At 37.6% G+C, this 18575-nt stretch overlaps 1 protein-coding gene across 2 annotated transcripts in view; it reads left to right on the top strand.

Moving 5' to 3' along the window:
- FBN1 (fibrillin 1) overlaps positions 1-18575 on the top strand; it is a 225988-nt gene that overhangs the window by 148441 nt on the left and 58972 nt on the right. For both annotated transcript variants that reach the window (XR_011997378.1, XM_072738473.1), the window contains 9 exons: positions 515-640; positions 2726-2953; positions 4684-4809; positions 4928-5056; positions 5852-5977; positions 6082-6207; positions 7377-7499; positions 8569-8694; positions 10602-10727. Coding sequence is in view for 1 of the 2 variants with exons in the window: in XM_072738473.1 (XP_072594574.1) it covers positions 515-640; positions 2726-2953; positions 4684-4809; positions 4928-5056; positions 5852-5977; positions 6082-6207; positions 7377-7499; positions 8569-8694; positions 10602-10727 (1236 nt within the window). In the remaining variant the exon portion in view is untranslated. The remainder of the gene's footprint in view (positions 1-514; positions 641-2725; positions 2954-4683; positions 4810-4927; positions 5057-5851; positions 5978-6081; positions 6208-7376; positions 7500-8568; positions 8695-10601; positions 10728-18575) is intronic.

Here is an 18575-nt window from a genome sequence, read left to right as displayed (position 1 = left end):
CTGAGCTAGAACTAGTCATACACTTTCTGGGGACATCTCAACATTTCTTAAAAGACATTCTCTTGACTGGCCCCACATATTTATTTCTCAGTGGGATTTTTGTCTTCAAGCTATTTCTTCTTTGCTAGTTTGAAAGATGAGGTTTCTGTTTCTCTATCTATTTTGGATATCTGATCTCATAAAGCTAGTTATGTGGCTCCTGGGGGCCTTACCTGAGATGTCCATAGTACCCAGAGCTGTCCCCAAGAACTCACACCAATTCCCAGCCTCTATAATTAAAAAATTACTCCCTCAGACTAATGGAGAAACTCCTATCTTTAGTAAAAGGTGGACTCAGGTTGCAATTCAAAGTTCCTAGAAATTTTACATGAACTATTTGGAGACAAACTGGCTTTATGAACTTATTTGGTTCAAAATAACCTTTTCTGTTGTGAGAATAATTATGACTCCATGAATGAAATAAAGTAGAATGATGTTATACAGATATTTTAACTTTATTTTTTTTCCTTCATAGATATAAATGAGTGTGAAGTATTTCCAGGAGTATGCAAAAATGGTGTATGTGTTAACTCTGAGGGATCATTTAAATGTCAGTGTCCCAATGGGATGACTTTGGATGCCACAGGAAGGATCTGCCTAGGTAAATCCTGAGCTCATTACTTTTCTAATGGTCATTTCTTAAAGATTTAAAAACTCAGTTAATAAGATAAAGCTGAATATTTGGTTCCAAGTACAGAAACACACATCCCAAATTCAGCATTTCCATTAGGATTCATAGTGGTTTCCTTGATAAATAGCCTTTCTCACTCAAGCTCTTCATTTATTCTTTATAAAAAGAGGCTGGAACATGTTAGTGAAGAGAAACTTTAGTTTCTTACTGATGTATAACTATTCCTTAAATCATTACCATCACAATCATTATTCCAGAACTCTTAAACCTGCCTCTATATGCCAGCAACTATAGGGTATAAAGTGAATGGTGGGAAGAACAATTTTGCTTGATTAGAAACTGTAACCCATGTCCACTAGGCATGTCCTGTCATTTACCAGATGGACAAGTCATCTCAGGAAACCCTTGTGGGTGTGAGTGAAGAGTACCAGATTCCTGAATAGCGAACCCGAAGGTGCCCAGGCCACTGTCACTTCTAATCATGGTGGGATTCTCCATGCCAACTGTTAGAGCCCAAGTGGCATTGATATGGAAGAGACTGGACTCTGAGTTCTCAGAAAGTTGTCCTGTGGGCTCTTAATGGCAGCAGGTCTGAGATCCCACAGTATGTGTGTGGCATCTGGCAAACTTATTCTGAAGCTACTTCAAGGCTTCTGACTGCCAGGAATATGTCTCTTGGATGACTTGTTTTTGAGTCCATGGCTCAGGGACATTGTATATCTGAAACCATATTCTCTGAAGGTCATCCTGAGTGAAGGACCACCATAGATGGTTTAAAAGAGTGGTATGAGGTTAAGGGAGTTGGATCATGTATGAATCAGAACTAACAAACCTTTAAATGTAGAGCTTTATATGGCTTACAAACATAAGCAATATGGAATAGAAAAGCTGGAATCCAGAGGCTAGAGTCTTTTCATGGCCGTGGATGTCAGTTAATCTCATTTTGAGTCTGCTTTTTTGTGTAGGAGGAATTGACACTTAATGAGAACCTTCTTTCAGGTTCTTCAGTTCAAAGATGTTTCAGTGTTTAATTTAGAAATCATTTAAAAAGTATCCATACATCATATTGGAGACAACCTGAATGTAAGTTTGCCCAGAAGGCTTCAGAAGCTTTCTAACATTAAAGAAAGTTCAGGCACGTAGGTGAATGGTTAATGACCACATTGTGAAGGAGAGAGGGAAGATTATGCCTAAGGTTTCAATTACACTTTACAGTTTCTAGATACACAGTCTCATCTGAGCTTCATAGAACGCTTTCAGAGATGGGTGCAACATCATTCTATGGATGTGGAAATTCAGGGTCAAGGTTAATAATTTCTAAAACAAGCAACTTCTTAGTTGCAGAATAGGACTACATTCCAGATATCTTGACATCTGGTATATCACTTCTCTTCCTCACAATTCCACAAATTTGGGGTTGGGGCTGGACGTATCCCATGTGTACCCAGAAGAATATACATGTAAGCCCATGTAGAGGTGAAAGAAATACTTGAGAAGAGGAGTGAATGACTTTGCTTTGTTGATTTTCCTCTTCAATATTGAGTAGGGCAGTTTCATTTTGGAATTTAACATTACACTTCTCCAAAAAAGAAATGGATGTCAGGAAAAAGTGTGGGAGCTAGTTTAGATGTTCTCCACTGATAAAGAGTTCAGTTTCTTTTTAGCTAGAGAGGAGATTCCAAGGCATTATGGAATGCAGGTATTGGTAGTAAGCATGTCTGTACAGAGAAAACATCTCCCAAAAGAGCACTGTGGGATTTCTCAGAATACTGTTCTTTATGTAGAATTATCAGAAAAGGCCTAAAATTGAAAGGAAAGTTTCCAGAAATAGGAGGTGCAAATAAATATGAGCTGCCAAAGAAAAGAAAGTATTTTATTAGGTGGGAATATTCATCAGAAAGCCTGGACTCCTTTTGAGGAAAATAATTAATTCCAGCCAATAAGTACATAGCAAATTATTATGGGTATTGTACTTTGTCTAACACAACGGGTTGACAGTTTGAGGTGGTGAAAACAGGGTAGCTCTCCTTAGCCTCCCTCTGTTCCGTCTGGCAGATATCCGCCTGGAAACCTGCTTCCTGAGGTACGAGGACGAGGAATGCACTCTGCCCGTTGCTGGCCGCCACCGCATGGACGCCTGTTGCTGCTCCGTTGGGGCAGCCTGGGGTACTGAGGAATGCGAGGAGTGTCCTGTGAGAAACACGCCTGAGTACGAGGAGCTCTGTCCCAGAGGGCCCGGATTCGCCACAAAAGAAATTACCAATGGAAAACCTTTCTTCAAAGGTACAATGGTTTCAGTGGCTGGTTGCTCTTCTTTTTAAACCAACAGGATGTTCTGCAAAGAGGAGAATAACAGTGAATATCATCAATGTGGTCATCCCTTGGTCATCTCAGCAGACATTCCTCACTTTCTGAGTTACATTCAGCGAATGTTCACTCTGGAACGGGTTTTCTTTTCCCACCTTTCAGGACTTCCTGAGGTTACCTGCCCCCCCCCCCCCCCCCCCCCCGCCTATTAACCATTTATGAAGTGTTAAAGTAGATTTTAAGACTACCCTAAGCCAAATATCAACAGAAAGGAAATTTTCTTGGGGATTTTTTATTCTGTCTGCTAAAGCCATAAAACTTGACCTCTTCTCTGATTATTTAATCCAGGTCACTGCAGTTCACTTGAGTATACCGTAGTGGAGGTGAATGGCATGACAGACCCAGTGGCAGATCCTCTTTGTCCAAAAACAGTGAAAGTCATTCTTATGGCAAGCACATTTCAGTGACTTATGATATTTAAAACATTATTTCAGTTTATTATGCTATAATCTAAAATTTGTATAAAAAATGAGAAGTTATAGATCTAATCTAATTCCAAAATTGATTTAACTTTTTATGCACAAGGATACAGAACTTGTTTACTTTAGCATGTGGAAAAATCATGACTGGTTTCCCAGAATTCCAGTTTTTCAAAGAGGCCCAGCTTTTGTTCCTGGTAGAGATTTTTGTCTTGGTTGCCATTGTGTCTGGGCCTAGTTATTATAATACTTCATAACTAAATTGACTTATAAAAATGGGAAATGAATATATGAATATTGCTTAATTATCCTTATATAAATGTGTAAAAATAACTTTTAGTACTGAGTGTTTAATCCAAGAAGCCCTAGAGGTTGAAATTCACTCTAGAGAGACAGTTTCTAGATGATCCTCTTAAATGTCTCCTAAGTAAATTCAAAGGAATTTGAATGATTTGCTTCCAAAGGCTGTGGCACTCCATTGCCGCGGAAAGACATGTTCTTGAAATTTAATCTGCTAGTTCTGTCTTTCATGACATTTTATAGAAATGAACTTGTATTTCTTGAGCTTTAGGTCTTGCTTTAGAAAGGCTCCTGAAGGAGATCTTTCACCCATTATATATACAGTATCCTACTGTACAAGAAACTCTTTTCATTATATTAATGAAACCTTAATGTTAATTGAGAAAATGTTTTTAAATTATATACACACTTGAGAAAATATTTTAATAGCATACACTTATTTACAAATCATTTCAATTATAAATAACATCTTTTTTTGAAATTCTTATATTCTAGACGCATGCAAGAAAGCATACATGGATATCTCATTTCACTATACTCTTGTTTGGTTGCCATGGACATTTTTTTGTCAGTCATCTACTGTGTGCTTTGGGAATAGATACTAGTGGCTTAGAATATTTATTCATTCATTTGGCAAATACTTAAGTATTTGGTATATATTTCAGGCAGTGTGCTGGGCTCTAGAAGTCCGAATAAACACACAAACACACCCTCTACTTCCCTAATAAACTTTCTAAAATGTAGAAGTTTAAAAGTCTAGATATGTTTACAAAGTCATAGTTCTCATGGATCATCACACATTCTTTAAAATGCATATTGCCAAGACCTTAAATCAAGACCTTTCAACTCCCTGGGTTTAAAATAGAGGCATTGAGAACTCCTAACAGGATGCTTAGGAACTTTCTGCATGTTTTATTTTTCTTGAAGATATCAACGAATGCAAGATGATTCCCAGCCTCTGTACCCACGGCAAATGCAGAAACACCATTGGCAGCTTTAAGTGCAGGTGTGACAGTGGCTTTGCTCTTGACTCTGAAGAAAGGAATTGCACAGGTCAGTGAAGGGCTTCCCTTTGCAGAACGCCCTTTAGAACTCTTCACCTTTACCACATTGCCACAAGAATGAAAGCTCTCCTGTTACTCATGTGTTGCCACTTACTGCTTGCATTCAGACATCGATGAATGCCGAATCTCCCCTGACCTCTGCGGCCGAGGCCAGTGCGTGAACACCCCAGGGGACTTCGAATGCAAGTGTGACGAAGGCTATGAAAGTGGATTCATGATGATGAAGAACTGCATGGGTAAGTGTGTGACCATCTGATCCTATTACACAGGTAATAAGGGATTCCCTGAAGCTTTGATGACTCAGAGCCTCCCTCCCAGCTTCTCCCTGCCCACCCCCCAACCCCCCTGCATGGGTCTCCTGACCAGTGTGTCTGGAATCAGTCTGTGGCAGAGGGAGACTGAGGTGTGGAAAGCATGAGGGACTTCTTGCCATGGGTTGGCGGGTGGCCTAGGACATTAGTTATGGGTCCCAGAGAAGTGAGTTTAACACCTGGAAGAGACACCCCAGGGAAGAGAAACGATTCAAGCATTAGCTGTATTCAAGGTGACATTATAGGGTTTCTATCCAATATTTCTAGAAAAAGAGCTTGATTAAGCTGGCTGCATTAGATTAGGTTCCCTAGAGAGAAGCCTGAGAAGGGAATTTTTTTTTTTTTTTTTTTTTTTTAAGGAGAAGCTGTAGAGAAGTGAAGGAAGGAAGTTAGGGCAGGGGAAAAGGCCTCTTAGCCTTAACCTGATCCCACTGAGTGCTCTGGAATGTGAATGGTATCAAACAATTGTCCTGCTTTTAGGCAAAGCCAGACTGCATACTCCCTTGTCTGCCATGGGCAGCTGCCAACATTTGAGGGGGATGTAATTCTCACCTCTCAAGCATTTCTGAATGAGGTGGACAGCAGTTCTCCAAGAAGGGAGCCTGTGAGGCCTAGCAGCCAGGACTCCCAGTGACCCTGATGCACTGAGGAGTGCCCTGGCTTGGGGTCCTGAGCAGGACACCACCACCATCTTCAACTTGGGTCATTGTCATTTTGCAGATATCGATGAGTGTCAGAGAGATCCTCTCCTGTGCCGGGGTGGCGTTTGCCTCAACACTGAGGGAAGTTACCGCTGTGAGTGTCCTCCTGGTCATCAGCTCTCTCCTAACATCTCAGCATGTATAGGTAAGGAGGAAGACTTTCAGACCACGTATTTGTGTCTCAACCCACATCTCTGCCACAGTCAGAAGCTTCTGGCTGGATGTTTGCTATTTTTATTTTCTAAACAGACATCAACGAGTGTGAACTGAGTGCAAACCTCTGCCCTAATGGCCGTTGTGTGAACCTCATCGGGAAGTATCAGTGTGCTTGCAACCCTGGCTATCATTCAACTCCTGACAGGCTGTTTTGTGTGGGTAAGTTCTCTCTTTTATTTTATACTTTATTTTATTTAGTCTTTTTCTAGAAACACCCCAGTAATGTTCTGAGTTCTGTTTTCGTCACTAGTTACTTTTACTTAATCTCTCTTGTTTTCCGTAAGTAAAATTCTTTTCATAGTGGCTCACAGTCTTTGGATCTCACCTCCCTTGTCTGTTAAAGAACCATTTAAATGAAGGCTATGAAATGTTTTAGCTCTAACAAGTCGAATTTGAGCCACGCTGCTTTGAATACTGAATGATAGCACATGCTTTGTTTATGCACGTGCATACCCAGGCAAATCAGCAAGTACTAACCACTTGCAATAAATGAAGCATGGGTTCTGTGAGAAACACAAAAAAACAGAAGGTACAGCATCTGCCCTTAGGTGGTTTAGATCAGCTATGAGATTTCAAAGATTAATTATTGGCAAGAAGACCATGTTCTCTTCATTCCTTACATTGAAATGGAGGCCAGGTCTGGAACTCCTTAAAGATGGGGTTTTGTGGGACAAGCATTTTGCTTTGTGGCTGGCCCTCTGTAGGTTTAGTTGTGCTCGGAAGAGTGGCACAGAAAACCCTCTGGGTTTATTGTGCCCAAAGTCAAAGTGAAACTTTGTGAAAACTGCCAGTTTTTGCCTGGTTTGGGGTGTACATCATGTGGAACTGCCAAGTCTCACATGGTTTCCACCCAAAGCCATAAATCAGCCCAAATTTTTCTGAATCATGGCCCAGGACAACTCAGAATTCCAAATCAGGTTCTTGAAAAGGATCAGAATCTTAGCCAATCAAACTGAATGTCTAGTTTATAACTGAATATGTGACCCAGAGAATTTCATCCACGTGCCTATTATCATAACTGGGGTTGTTCGTTTAGCCCTACCTGGCATGTGGCACCCCATGTATCATGTAACTGATTATTCACCTAACTCCCCAGCTGCAACATAAGCATTATGAAGGTAGGTATAGGTCTGTCTCATTCACGATTAGATTCTTATCTCTAGCATATAGTAGGTTTGCACTTTATATTTGTTGAAGGAATTGAATGATGCAATGATTTCCAGTTGCCTGAAGATGTTTTTGTTGTGTCGTGTTGTGCTTTGGAAACTTGAAATGCATGCCATGATCATAGACATAAAGAAAGGTGATATTCTTTTTCTTTTTCTTAGACATCGACGAATGCAGCATAATGAATGGTGGTTGTGAGACCTTCTGTACAAACTCTGAAGGCAGCTATGAATGTAGCTGTCAGCCAGGATTTGCACTAATGCCTGACCAGAGGTCATGCACTGGTGAGTAGGTTTTAGCCTCCTGTGAAATACCTCAATAGCCTAGAGAGGTTCAGGGCCCAGGCTGGAGTCAGACAACCCTGAGTTCAAAATTTTGTTTGTCACACATTTTAACTATGCATCCTTAATAAAGATCCTTAGCATCAGTTTCCTCATCTCTAAGATGAGGTTCAGATTGCCTGTGTGGGGGAATGCATACAGCACTTTGCACAGTTCCTGGCACATAGAGTAAGATATAATTTTGAAGAATCTGATCTTTTGACTTACTTCAGAGCTACACTAGGTGTGCTCCTTGGACCAGCCGCATCAGCATCACCCAAGGATATGTTAGAAATGCAAAATCTTAGGTCCCACTCAGACCTACTGATTCAGAAACTTCTGGGGATAGATCCCAATAATCTATTTCCACAAGTTCTCCAAGTAATACGGATACGTGCTAGAACTTGAGAACTGTTGCTCTAATTCACACCTCTTGTTGTATCATGCTGGGCTGGAAGAGTCATGTCTCCAACTAGAGATGAGAATGGAGGTTGATGATACAGGTTTTAATTTTGGTTTTGGCTAAGAAGAGAACTTGGGTTTGGATATCAAAATTACTTTATCAGATCTAGGAAAATCTCCAAAAAAAACTTTAGATGTAAATTGACCAAAAAAAGTTAAATGTTGAAAATAAATATTTTTAACCAAAAGTACATGTAAGTAGATATGCTTGTTTTAAGCAAGTTTCACCTTTACAATATCAGTAAACCAGAAGATAATCAACTTTAGGCATTGAAATCTGACAATGAAAAAATAAAATTTAATCATTGTTAAATGATAAATTCATGTCAGGGATAAAATTGCTAGTTAAATGATGGATTTCTAATAAGGTGTAGAGATTGATCCTAAATAATATGCTATAAATCTTGAAAATGGATCTCTGCTTTTTCACCCAGGATAAATTGATGGGATAATTTAACCCTCCGTTTGGATTTGAAGCAAATAGGCTGTTTGTTTGACTTGAGTTAGTTAACTTTTTCACCACTTATTAATAGAACTAGTGTTAACAACATGTTGGTTTTCTTCTCCACAGACATTGATGAGTGTGAAGATAACCCCAATATCTGTGATGGCGGTCAGTGTACAAACATTCCCGGGGAGTACAGGTGCTTGTGTTATGATGGATTCATGGCATCTGAAGACATGAAGACTTGTGTAGGTGAGCAAAGGACACAGAATTTCCCATTGTGTCTGGTTATTCACAAGCATGGTTAAATTACATAAACATTAGTTTGGGAAGTTGATAAATGGATCCTATCGGAAAAGTAAGGATATTTAGGGACATATTACTAATGTTCCAAGACCAACATTCCAAAGAGCAACTTTCTTGTGACTGGGATATGATGTTCTTATCAGATATGTTATATGGATTGAGTTGACCATTGGTCACTCCACGTGGACATTTATTTTATGTCTGCGCGCTATTTCTGTCCACTTAACCCTAGGCCTTTAAAATCTTTTACTAAAGGCAAGCAAAATTTATTTCTGACAAGAATGAAGTAAACTCTAGAATTGATTGTATTGATGTATTCTATTGCTATGTTTTCAAATTTCTCACACTGTTCTTCTGCAGTATGTAATCCCATTCAGTATCATTGTCATCTCAGACATTGTAATTTTTGTCTCTAAAAATTTGATTTGGGCCATTTTTCACATCTCCCCTGGGAGCGATGTGAAAGTTAGATCATTCCTCTAACTTTGAGCCCATGAAATAGAATTGTAGTAACTGCTCTAATATCCTAATTCCATCATCTGTGTCAGTTCTGGGTCATTTCAGTAAATTGACTTTCTTCCTCATTATGGGTCACATTTTCCTGCCTCATTGAATGGCTGGCAATTTTTGACTGGATGCCAGACATTATAAATTTTGACTTACTAGTTGCTAGATGTTTTAAATCCTGAGGAATATTCTTGGGCTTTATTCTGGAACCCAGGTAAGTTATTTGGAAACAGAAGGATCCTTTAAAGTCTTGCTTTTATGCCTTTAAGCAGCAGTTACTTAGAGGCTTATTTTGCCCCATTACTGAGGCAAGACCCTTCTGAATTATGAGATTTTCCAGTCTGACGAGTAGGAATAGGCACAATTCCAGGCTTTCTGTGAGCTCTGATGATTGTTCCCTCTAATTCTTTTGAGTGGTACTTCCCCTAGCTTTGAGCAGTTTCCTTACATGAGTGCATTGATCACTACTTATCTGAATACATGACGGGGCTCTCTCTCTATGCAGCTTTCTTCTGTCCTTTACTCTGCCCTGTGAACTCTGGCTGCCTTGGTCTTCCGGGACTTCCAGTGTTATCCCCTCAACTCTGGGACACCACTCAGCTCCATCTCCCCTATGTCATGGCCTTAAAACTGTCCCTACATCATAACCTGGGACATTCCTAGAACTCACCTAGCTTGTTTTCTTTCTGTCAGGCATGACAGTCTTCTGTTGCCTCTGTTGTCCTTTTGCTGGTGTTTTCACATGGGAAAATAAATTCTCTCTCTATTACTCCATCTTGGCGAGAAGCGAGAGTCTAGAATTGAAAATATTTAAATTCTGTCACGTTTATATCTTTAGAAAACCTTTACTGAATATTTATGAAGTCCTATAAATTAAAGTGAAGTCATAAAAAAATAATTTGTAATTTGGGGAAGACGTCAAGTTTATAACTATCTGCACCAAGACTACCAGTTCATCTATCCTTTATTTTAAATATTGGAAACTAAAATGTTGGCAGCTGGAGACTGAATTAAATTTTGTATCTTACAACAGAATATGCTGTCTTTAAAGTTTCCTAGACTGTCACATAAACAGACTCTATACGCAGTCTTGAGTCAGTCAATCAGTTTATTTGATTACCTCCTGCTTATGGCCCAGATAAAGAGGCAGTCTACCTGGTTAGCCTGCAGTATAGAAAGCAAGTGTGAACTGCTTGTGAACCTGTAAATATGATACTCTTTTTTTTTTTTAATGAAAACACTTCACCTTTTGTAATTTATTTGTCATAGTTGTTTTATCTCAGGAAAAATGTTTTCAATGATATAAACACATGACTGTATGTATTAATAATATCTGTATTTTACAGATGTCAATGAATGTGACCTAAATCCAAATATCTGCCTAAGTGGAACCTGTGAAAACACAAAAGGCTCGTTTATTTGCCACTGTGATATGGGATATTCAGGCAAAAAAGGAAAAACTGGCTGTACAGGTATGTTTTTTCAATTTGAACAATAAAACGTTTGATGGTTAAAAGACTATTACCAGAGGAATACAAGTTTTAAAACTGCTAACATTTTAATTGCTTTGTAAAGCATTTTATATAACATTTTTCATTAACTTAGCTTGTCCTTCTTTGAAACTTGTCATATTTTAGATTAGATCTTTGCTGAAGCTTTTTTTCTTTACCCGTGAAAAAAGGCATATTGGATGAATTCTCACTATAACTAACACCATAAATATCACATTTTATGAGGTTAAATATCACATTTTTATATCAAATTTAACATGCTATTTACCGTACATTCCTATCCCTTTTTTTAAAGCAAGACTCCCTTGTCAACATTTCATTTGAGGGTTTATAATTAAGGTTTTTAAAGAAACATCCTACAATTCATATTTTTCATCAATTCTCATCAGTCTTCCAGTTCCTTAAATTAGTGTGCTTTTGATATATTAAGTTGCTTTAGCCTAAATAATTCCTGGGACTTAGCAAACTTTATGAGGTGATAATTAAACCATTTGTAATTTTGTTTGTCTAATACCAGTAATCCATAAAAAAATCTTTTCACAACGTTTGTAGAAGATTATTTTATTAAACATCAAATTAAAGAAGTCACTCTGTGTGGATGATATTGTTATTAAGCATTTAGTTGGTGTTTTCAAATTTGAGGCGATGGTGATAAGTATGTGGAATAATATAATAAAGTTTTACTATAGTTACTTGTAGTAATATAACAGATTATGGGATATAACATAATTTAAAACATAATGGAGATCATGGTGAGCTTGATTAGGTAATGGCATAATTTCTTTACAAATAACAGACTTTAATTCCAAAAGCCAGTTTGGCCAGCCCTTGTGATTTGAAACGAACATTAAAATATTTGCAGATTGGCAATGTGGTAAATGTCCTTTCTTAATTATATCAACATTTTTCAAGAAAGTTTGCAAGGATATTTATTATCATTCCAAACTGTCCAATAATGCTAAGTTTCAAATTTATAGATATACAAGATAATGCCAATAATATTACTATTGGTTAAAAAATGACAAATTCTAGCCAAATTACAAAAAGAAGTATGAAGCTAGAATGCCTTCATGCTCACTATGTTCCTCAATCTTCCTATGAAGCATGGTCAGCAGTCCATTCTAATAAGTGGCACAGTGTTTAAAATCTCATCTGTTGCTCTCTGGGATACAATATGTCTGTGGTTCATGTTTTATTGTAAGCTCTCAGGATAAGTATAGGACTTGAGGTAAGGGGTGGTATTCTGGCACTAATGAAGGGGAAGATAAGATTGTTCCATATTCCATTTTACCTGATACAGGCTAATACCATTGTTTGGTTCAGTTAAACTCATGAAATCCATCCCAGAGAACCAAGAGGCTTACAGAGGGAGAAATTAATCTAATGGGACCATCAGTCTTCATTCCCTATAAGAAAAGGATCTCTAGAACTTTATGCTCCAAATCAGAGGCATGAGCAGAGGCTGATTATTTTAGGCCTTTAACCCTAAAGAAAGCTTAAATTCTCATACAATATTAATATCATTTTAGGTAAATGATATATATATATATATATACACACATATATATGTATATATATATAATGCCTTTGGCACAATATTTGGTATATAGTAGCTGGTTAATAAATAGTAGCCAATGTCATTGTAAAATGAGACCTGCAGACACAGTATCGAGAAGCCATTTTAAAGACATAATTTCTAGTTCAGCAAAATTTTATAGTACTATTTACTGATACATGCTTGAAATCAATTTAAGAAGGGAACTCTTACTTGGTATTCTAAAAGGCTTGTTTTTTATAATTGATTTTGCACTGTGGTGATGAGAGCCATGTACTCTATATTAGATGAGATGACACACCAGTTTTACATTAAGAACAGCAGTCTTTTGGTAAATCTCATGAACAGAAACTTAGATTTGAGGTCCAAGAAATACTCTATTCTTTCCTAAGGCCAACATCCCCTTACTTTTAAATTGTAGCCTAAAATGACTTTTCAATTTCACAGAACCCAGCCAGCACTGTAGGGAGAAAATTGGAGTTTCATAGCCTCTTTGATATCACAGCAGCACGACATGTGATATTCTCACGTGAAGTAGTAGAACTCCAGATTTTATTGCTAGTTCTTCCACTGATTCATGAGCTTGAACAGCTTATCAGGGTGCTCTGTAGTTATGCAAGTGTTCCTCTTAGGTAAGCACCCCTGCAGTGAAATATGGAAAGAGGGGATGCATGAGGGAGGGAAAAAAAGAGGTCCTCCGTAAATACTTTAATTCATCCAAATGTATCACATTTGATTGGAAATGACGTACACAAACAGGAATTGGCAGCAAGTTTGGTATACTTAAAAACAAGTTTTAAAAAATCTGAGCCAAAATGTATTTTTAATACCATGTAACTAGGGCTCTTTTAGCCTGCTTTTAGTTTAAAATTAGTGTCACTCCCCGCTTAGAATATCATCAAGTTTCCCTGGTGATAGTCATGTTAAAGACAAGTGTTTATAATGTCCCCGGCAACTAATGTAAATAGAGATACGTATCTTGCCTAATGGGATAAGCAAACCACACCACAAATAACAGTGAAGAACAAACCTGGAACAATGTTTTTGATGATGATATGTAAATATATTTTTGTACATATGTAATATGTATACAGACATACAATGTGTATACTCATATATGTATATGTGTATATATGTGTATATATATATATATATACACATATATATATATATGAGTACCCTATAAAGGAATTATAAAAATATGTATGCTATTTCATAGAGAACTTTGTTTCATGAGAACTCAAAAAATGTCCTCTGGGTTCCATTACAGCTTTGTCTAAATATTTCAGCTTCCTTGTCATTACTGATTGTTTCCATTTTAACAAATAAACATGTTTTTTTCTCCCAATCACTTTAGCAGTGCTCCGAATCCACCGACTTACATTCCCAGCCCACACAGATGTTAAGGGCTTCTTTTTTTCTCCTTAAGCTTTGTTCATGGGTATGCTGAGGAGAACATTCAATTTAATGGAAGGAGAATGTACATTTGCTTAATATCTAGAACACAGCTTTTCTGTCCTTAGCTTATGGGGGCTGGATTACAGTGTTTCCAGTCTGTGGACCACATGCAAGGCTTCTGCTCCTCATTTCACAGATTTGTAATTAGACAACAAATTGGAAGATGGAGAACTAGGTTGCTGCTACGTACCATCTCTGTGGGTCCTGGCTTTCACAAACTCACTTGTAAGAACCTACCTTCCATCATGTGCTCACTCAGTTGGTTAGTGAGAAAGAATGCCATTAAAATCAGAATTGTTTTCAGTTAAAATAGCAGCATAGCTGGGTAATGCTGTTTCTCAAACTCTCGGCTGCTTTTCACATGAGAAATGTTACTCATAGGTCTTAGTCCATGACAGAGAATCATATACTCCAAACCATCAGGACTCAGGGAGAATTTGTACCCATTTACTTCCAGCTTCTTATCACTGCTAATTGTCCTCTACTGGCTGTCAGCCTGTGAAAACTCCGTGGGTGTTCAGTTAAACAGTCTTGGCTCAAATTTGGATCCAAATTGAGAAATCCAAGCCTTCATGTTTGGCCTCTCCATTTATTCTAATGTCCTCTTCCCCAATGCCCAGTCAACGAGATCTCCCATGTGCCAGCTCTGCCATGATTGATGCCCAGATGACAGGAAGGCAGGTGTGTGGGGGTAATACAGCCTCTCCTTATATGACTGGCAGAAGAGGCCAGAGAAGCTCAGAGCACAAGCCTTTACTTGAATGTCAGTGGGACACACCCAGAACCTGTACTGGTGTCTGCTCAGACCACACCCTTGCCTGTCAAGACAGCCATGCAAGTAGGACCTTTGCATCTTTGTGAGGGAACTTTGGTGGGGTTAAGGAGGTTGCAGTGTCAGCCCTAAATTTGAATTTCCTTGCTTTTTTTGGCTTGGCCTTATTCTTAATCTTTAAAAAGGAATTTTCTGTCTGGAGCAAACTTGTGGGGGAAAGAGAACATTTGTACAGAAAGAGATGTTCTTGGCAAGCATGTGCTATGTTTCCTTCACACTATTGAAGAGTAGATGTTTGAATACAGCACTTTGTTTGCTTGTTTTCCTTATGGCTCAGTTTCCCCTTCTGTTTGCTTTTATAATCAAGTGCAGTCTTAGGCCCAAGTCTGCCATGGAAATAATTAATAAATAATAATTTGCAATAGTATGCATGCACATATACACACATGCAAAGAGCTTTTACTCAAAGATGCCTCTACATCTTATGACCAACTCTTTCTAATTCATTTATTACATATTAAGAGTAAATAATTGAGATGATGACTTAAATATTCATAAAATAAAGAATTGAATATTGTCTCCTGAGTATCATCTCCTAGTATCCTAAAGCCTATGATACATGGCTTCTTGCCAATGGAATTTCTTTTCACCTTGAGAACATTGCAGGAAAACTACATGTATTTTCTTCAATTAGAAATTTATATTGTCAAAAAATAAAAAAAATTAAAAAAAGAAATTTATATTGACATATTATTAATGATTTAAAGATGGAAGGAGGCTCCTTTTAAAAGAAATCTTAATTGTATGATTAAATGTGAAAGCTAAAATAATCCATATGAAAATCAGAATATCTTTGGTCATTTGAAAATTGGAAAGAAAACAATTCAGAATTACCGGACTGACAGGTTACAATCATCTCTGAAAATTGTATTAGTAGAAAAGATTAGTGAAAATTTCTACAAGTCTGTTAATACCAAGATTTTTAAAACTCCATAAAGTGGTACTTAGAATAAAGTCTTTATGTGAATAAAGAAATCAGCACGATTAGGCTGTTGTGGCCCAAGAGAAAGAGTGCCAAGCAGCAGACAGGGAAAATGAGTTCTGACAGACTTAGAAATGAGTTCTGCTACTTATTGACCTTGGGGCCCTAGAAAGTCCCCATGTGCTTGGGGACTATGGTATCCTCCTCTGAGCAATTGAGAATTAGGAAAGTCAAATTCTGAGTTTTTTTCCAATTAGAAAATTTCTTGACTTTATAACATTTAGTAGCTTCAGTGCTTAGGCAAGGGAAGCTCATTGTTTCTACTTAACTCAGAGATCAGGACAAATAAAGGAGGGAAATGAAGATAGGACTCTGCAAAAGTGGTCCTTAACTCTGAGGGGAGTGATTACCTGAGGAAGAAGAAGTGTTGATGGTCCTGCTTGGGAGCCCATGAGGTCAGGCTTACTTTTCTTGAATTTCCGTGCATACTTACCACTATTATCCCTGGGCTGGCCTTCCTCCTCATTTCCTTGGAATGTGCCGTGCTCAATTATTCAGTTGGTTAAAGCTTCCAGTCACAAGTCTAAAGCTGCTTGGTATGTGCCTCCCTTGACCTGCTTTAATAACTCAATAGATTCATGTGGCTGCCAAAGCTACATTAAAATTCACCCATACAATACATTGTAATTGTAAGAACTTTCTTCAGGCGTGTTTTCATTTTATGATTATTAGTGATGTTATGAAGTATTTCCGTAGGAAAAATGTCATTCTTTTATTTTATGTTTGCTCTCGAAGTTATGAAGAAGCCAAATATCCCAAGACCATTTCAGGGCTTCAGATGGAACATTTGGCAAGCAGCGTGTTTCCAAACACTTTCAAATCATTTAATTGGGCTTCTTAAGTAAACAAAAGGGTAAACACAAGTTGCATGCCTGGTTTCTTTTTCATACCACTTTTCAAATGACCGCTGAAAATTCTTGCAACATTTCACATGCCAAAATGATCCTTCTTGACCTAAGTTTTGTGTTAGACAGTGGTTTCCATGTAGAGTCATTGTACCCATGCTTAAGAGTTCTTGTTCGTAGTTAATGAAAAAGTTATTATAAGGTGAAGTCCCTGTCTTTCATTATGGACTCATCTTGGGCAATAAAGATTCTGGCACCAATTTCAATTCTGATCACCAGCAGGGTGTCTTAAAATTCAACTCAATTCTGACAACAATATCTGCCTGAAGACAGTGAAAGACTTCACAGGTTAAGGGCTCAGTTACGCAAGACTGTCTTCATTTCAGACGCCAGTCACAAGTCTAGGTTGTTACCTGGGCTTTTGAATGACTGGCTATTAATCCTATAAATTAGAGGTTCCCACCACCTCTCTATCCTATCACAGAATGCAGGAAACCAGTTTCCTTGCTAGATTACTAGTTTATTATAAATGGATAAACTCAGAACCAACCAGAAGGAAGGGATGCATAGGGCAAGACATGGGGCAGGGGTATTTAGTTTCAAGGCTTTCTCTAGGCAAGACATTCTTTCTGAATCTCCATATGTTCACCAATCCAGAAGCTCTCTAAACCCATCTTTTTGAGTTTTATGGAAGCTTCATTACATAGATGTGATTAATCAAACCATTGGTCATTGGCTAGTGATTCAACCCCCAGCCTCTCTCCCATGGAGGTCAGGGTGGTAGAAATGAAAGTTCTAACCCTCTAATCACATGGTTCATTCTCCTGGCAACAAACCCCATTTTTAGGTGAAGTCCAAAATTACCTCATTAATCTTACAAAAGACACCTTTGTGCTTTCATCACTTAGGTAATTCCAAGGGTTTTAGGAGCTCTATTCCAGAATCAAGGACAAAGACCAAATGTTTATTTCTTTTTATAAGTTACAATAACACAGAAAATAAAACATTTCACTTTATATTTTATGGCACTTTTATGTTATAGAATCTATCTTGGCTAAATTTGGAAATGGAATTTTGGAGAATGGAGAACTTTCAAGAATTTGGAGTCTTTTAGTGATGTTAAAAAAAAATCAAATTCAACTGAGTAAATTGGCTTTATTCCATGACTTATGCATCCAGCAGCGTCCCACCTGGCAAATTCAAAGGAGCTCCAAGGAGCTGTATAAAATGGAAGGCTTTGAGGGGTAGAAAGAAGGAGAGAAACAAGGGAAGAGCAGATTGTTTCAGCAAGGTCATCTTCCTATAGGTCTATCAGGTAGATTACCTCTTAGTGCTAACCAGATAACTCCAGACTGACTGGTTAAAAGTTTCATTCCTGGAAGAGGCTGTAATTAAGTTAAGTATTAAGCCATTGTTTACTGATATGGGGCTTAGCACAAGTGACTTCACTTTAGGCCTGATGCCTCTTTCTGACAGTAATGTGACGTTAATCTGGTATTCCTTTTACAGAAAAATCTCCATTGGATTGATTTGAGTTTTACATGAAATATGCAAGAAGGCTTGGGTCTCCAAGATGCTAGAGGTCTAAGAAGCTAGAGGAAAGATGGTTCACTCATTGCCTTAAAGAAAATTCTCTGCAAATGTTTGAATTAGGAATGCCTAAAGTAAAACTTTTATAGAAATAAAGCATAATTAAATAATATAGTATTTCCATTTAAGAATAAAATATATTTAATATATAGCATATGAGTGAAAAAGTTTTCTAGCATGCCAACAACATTGTATTCCTTTGTTTGTATGAGGTATGATAACAATGTGCCATTACTCTATAGTTGACTTAATAAAAATATTGAGAATAGAAACATGTGACCATGCGTGTTATTACCATAGAATGTTAGGCAAATCACTTTTTAAGGTCTTCAACTAAAAAGAGGTTCATTTTGGTTTTCAGTGACAATGAAAGATTAATGGAATTAAAATAATGGAAGATAATTAGAATTAATAATAGCAAGTAGCTATTATCATATTGTCCTTTAAAAATTGAAATTTAAAGCTGTTGAATGTTTGTAGAGTTATATATGTGGATGCTAAACCAATCTATATTATACTATGGAAAGTGTGAAAGTGAGTCAACTTT

Source organism: Vulpes vulpes, chromosome 15 (genome assembly GCF_048418805.1).
Source record: "Vulpes vulpes isolate BD-2025 chromosome 15, VulVul3, whole genome shotgun sequence".
NCBI lineage: Eukaryota > Metazoa > Chordata > Mammalia > Carnivora > Canidae > Vulpes > Vulpes vulpes.
This window is presented reverse-complemented; position numbering and strand designations above follow the sequence as displayed.